This window comes from Pundamilia nyererei, unplaced genomic scaffold, assembly GCF_000239375.1.
Source record: "Pundamilia nyererei isolate P.nyererei 1_Seehausen unplaced genomic scaffold, PunNye1.0 scaffold00008, whole genome shotgun sequence".
NCBI classification, from domain to species: Eukaryota; Metazoa; Chordata; class Actinopteri; order Cichliformes; family Cichlidae; genus Pundamilia; species Pundamilia nyererei.
Genome location: NW_005187409.1, coordinates 4,448,110 through 4,452,183, shown reverse-complemented (window position 1 = coordinate 4,452,183; position 4,074 = coordinate 4,448,110). Strand labels below are relative to the sequence as shown.

At 37.4% G+C, this 4,074-nt stretch overlaps 1 protein-coding gene across 1 annotated transcript in view; it reads right to left on the bottom strand.

Moving 5' to 3' along the window:
* Positions 1 to 81: 81 nt before the first annotated feature.
* LOC102212760 (centromere protein F) overlaps positions 82 to 4,074 on the bottom strand; it is a 13,666-nt gene continuing 9,673 nt past the window's right edge. Inside the window, exons 7-8 of the mRNA XM_005723210.1 lie at positions 1,335 to 1,525; positions 82 to 216 (exon numbers count right to left, since the gene is read on the bottom strand). Of these exons, the coding sequence (XP_005723267.1) occupies positions 82 to 216; positions 1,335 to 1,525 (326 nt within the window). The remainder of the gene's footprint in view (positions 217 to 1,334; positions 1,526 to 4,074) is intronic.

The window sequence follows — 4,074 nt, the reverse complement described above, 5'->3', positions numbered from 1 at the left end:
AAAAAAAAAACCCCAATAGAATCCATCAATCTATGGAAAAAAGGAAATCAAATGAAAAATGCTTTTCCTTTGCTTTGATGTTCATCTCACCCTCTGATGTTGTTTCTCCAGCTCTTTGGTACGCTGTTGGTGTTGCAGTCTGCTGCTTTCTGCATTTTGCCTCTGACACTTAAGCTCCTCTTGTAGTTGCTTCAGTCTTTGCTCAGCTCCCGACGCCTGTCATGGGAAAACATATGCAGCTGTTTACCCGAGTTTTGCTCTATATGATACATCTGATATTACTTAACATCAGGTACATACTGTTCAATGTCAGTGAAAACTGATGTGTTTGACTTCTTATCACCAAACCAAATCTTTTGCATTTAATTTGCTTATGACTTGAGATGATTAAATCTCTGAGAATTTTGTCCTGATGCAAACCAAAGTTCCAACTTATAGGCAGTTTTAACACATACACTCCATGTGTGAATATGAGCATAAATTGCTGTATGTCTCTCTCTGGGCCCTCTGTTAGACACAGGTCTTGCCCAATGATAGCTAGGATAGGCTCAAGCCACCCACTACCTTGAAATTGAGAAGCACTAAAAAAGCTGGATGGATGAATAGATGGAGGGTATAAAACACTTCATAATGCTGGTTTAGCTATACAAATAAACATTATTACTGTTATTATTCATTTGTGAGAACAGCTCTAATCATTTAGCACTGTTAATGGAAAAATTACTGAGGTTTTTCCTCATGAAAACAAAGCCTACAAAAGAACTCCTCCCAAATCACAACACTGTAGCAGTAAGATAACTTCGTGGGTTTTAAATGTGCGTGCTTGTGAAAGATACTGCAGTCACACAGTAACTAAACTGTTTAAATGGCCAAATGTTTGTGTTTACATTTTGTAAAACATAATTATGAGTCACTTCCAGGTTTGTATTTATATCTTTTAACACATCGGTTGCATTTTTTTTCTTTGGTTGACTTGCTTAGTTTATTTCAGTCTTTCAACTGTGATTCAGAACGACCTCACACTGAGATGGTATTAATTAAATCGGGGAAGCACAACCTCACAACTTATTCGTACCAGATGGTTTTAGGCTGCTTTACAGCACAACAGGAAAAAGGACCACCATTTTTCCAGTTTTTTCAAAGAGCATGTTAATATTTCAGGGAAGACAAATGTTTTGTTAAATAAGATCAACACCTCTGCCATGTCAAAAAAAAAAAACACACCAGAGCATCAGGAAAATATGGAACATTATCACTGAAATGAGATGTTTGTTTTCAGCAGTAGTACTAGAAGCACCACTACCTGTAGCAGCAGTATATGTGCATGTGTTTACCCGTTCACTGTCCTGGGCCATACGTGTCTGTGCCAGGCTAAGCTCATTGGAGACTTTCTGCAGGCTGAGCTCCTTGGCGGCCAGCTCCTTCTTGGTTTGCGCCATTTCGTTCTGTATGGACTTCAACGTCCTGTCCTTCACCAGCAACTCCTCTTCCAGAGAAGACATACGGCTTTGACTTTGAGGCGACACTGACAGATGGACAGAAAGAAGTATGGTTAATAATTTCAACCATCCATTTTCGTCCACTCATCATCCTGTTACCAGAGAATGTTTATTAAATTCTGTGTTAGTCTCATAGAGATAGGAGAAAATTTATAAGCATTTGTTAACTAATATTTATACTTTTTTTCAGAATTTAAAGAGCACCTTTAATTAAAAAACAGTGCTCGCAATCAGTGAGCTGGGATCATAGAATGGCAGAATGGTGGCTGAGTAAGTGGAGAGTGAGCAAGAGAATACAGGTGAATGAATAATTGCAAAAACAAACAAATCCATTTCCATGACCATTAAGAATATCTTGATTTCTGATAAAACAAAACAAAACAAAAAAAACTGATGGCTGACAGTCAACAACACTTAGGGTCACAATCTATACACACTGATGCAATGAATCAAAGTTATAACTCTATATGATGCACTTAGATCCAGCCTGGGGAGGAGACTGATAATAAGGATAAAAATCAATTGTGTGCTTGTGATGCATTGTCAATATTTTAACTGTCCCATTTTAAAATCTCTCCAGACATATATTTACCTACCAAAGACATAAATATAATCACATTTTTTTCCCATTGCTAATCTAAAAAGGAACAATGTTTTTTTGCTACATACAACCCCAAGTATAAATCCTACCCACTAGCCAGAATAAATCCTAAACTGTATGTTCTGTTATCAGGAGAAACATGGCTGCAAAAAGGCACACCTAAAGTAAACATTATAACCCCACCCCCACCCCTCATGCCAGTGTCCCAGCAGCTTTTATTGTTTCATATTGACCTGTCTCCTTCCTCCCCTGAACAAACACAAAAACACCCGGTGAGAGCAACAGTGTTACATCACAACTACAAACTGCAGTAAGAGTCACTCTACATCATGAAGCCGGCCTGGGAGCAGGCAGAGGAATCTCTGGCCAGTCATTTCTACACAACCTCTTATGTAACGAGTGCAGCTGAGGTTACACATGTGCATGAGATTCATGGTGACAACACTGTTCACTTATACTGATGTTGCTGTCACTCTGAGGTAAACCAAAACTGACAGAATTTCGTCATTTGGACAAAGCTTATAATAATATTTTGAGTGAAGTGGGCAACACATTTCAAACAGAGAGACCTCGCAGTGTTAATTATGGCACCTGCCAGCAATTTTATCTATTGTTGTTATTATGTAAATTAAACAATAAGAGTTCATCTGACCTCAGTTTGCTGTACATCTGTCCTTTATTTAAATCTTTATTTGGCTTAGAATTAAACCCTTCAGTATAAACTGACCATTCGCTTTAAGTGTTTGCTGTAATAAACCCAGGCCCTGGAATAGCCTGTCTATAGACACAAGGTTGGTTAGCAATGTCAGCACCAGAGGTTGCACTATAAAGAGAGAATAATGGTATAATTATGGTAGACTGGCTATTAGAAAGGAGTTTTGAAAATAACAAACTAACAAAGTATGAAAAGATCACAGTGGTAACATTTTCTGGATAATCATAGATAAAATCAAATAATGCATGCAGCATGCACATCAGTGAAAAATGAAGCAAATGCAGTGGTGCCTTAAAGCTGCATTTTTTCAAATGTCCAGCAGGAGGGTGACTCCTTTGGGTGACCTCAGTAAAAACTTTCCTGATGACTTTACAGGCTCAGTAACTTGTTTCAGATCATCTTACTATTAGACATAAAATCCATGAACTCCTCCTACAAGATAGGAGTGGAGCAACCAAACTTGACAGACAGGTACATTTCAGGCCTCTGAAGAATCTTATCTATATAGGATCATGGATAGGATCAGGTCATGATGTTGTCGAGAAACCTCAAAACAACAGGCTAAAATTACATTAATAAAGTAGAGCAGCACAGGAACACCCTGGCGCGCACACACACACACGAGGAATTTTTCCTACTCAGAATTTTTTTTATCTTCAATTTAGTTATTTACAAGCAAGAACCAACACCCCTATTTCTTTTACTTGACTTATTGTGACTAAGTATATAAGTTTGTAAAAACAAACAGACCAAACAATATTGCTGCATGGGCATGTACTAGTATTATTAGTATTATCCAGTTTGCACATTGACTGACCACTTATCAATAACGTAAGAGTAAGAGTTCGCATCCAAGATAGGAAAAGTGAAAATATTCAGTTTGAGTGATTTAAACAGTGTGACATCACAGTGGCTATATCAACATAACATGCCTTAATGTACGGTAGGTTAAGATGATTTTATTTTACTTTAAATATATTTTATAAGGGTGACACAGTTTAACAAATAAAATACAAAACACGAACCTTTTATGTATTACTGTATTATTGGCAATTTGCTCTAACTGTGATATATATTCTCAGCTGAAAGCAGGCAACCTGTTGAGGCTTGCTTTAGTGTTACCACCAAAGAAAACCATGCAGTCTAGTAGTGCAATCTAAATGTTACCTACATGGATCCCGATTTGCTGCAGTCAATTTACATTTCTTTGATTGAATCAGAAATTGAAGTGATTTCTATGCATCGCTCATCATGGAACG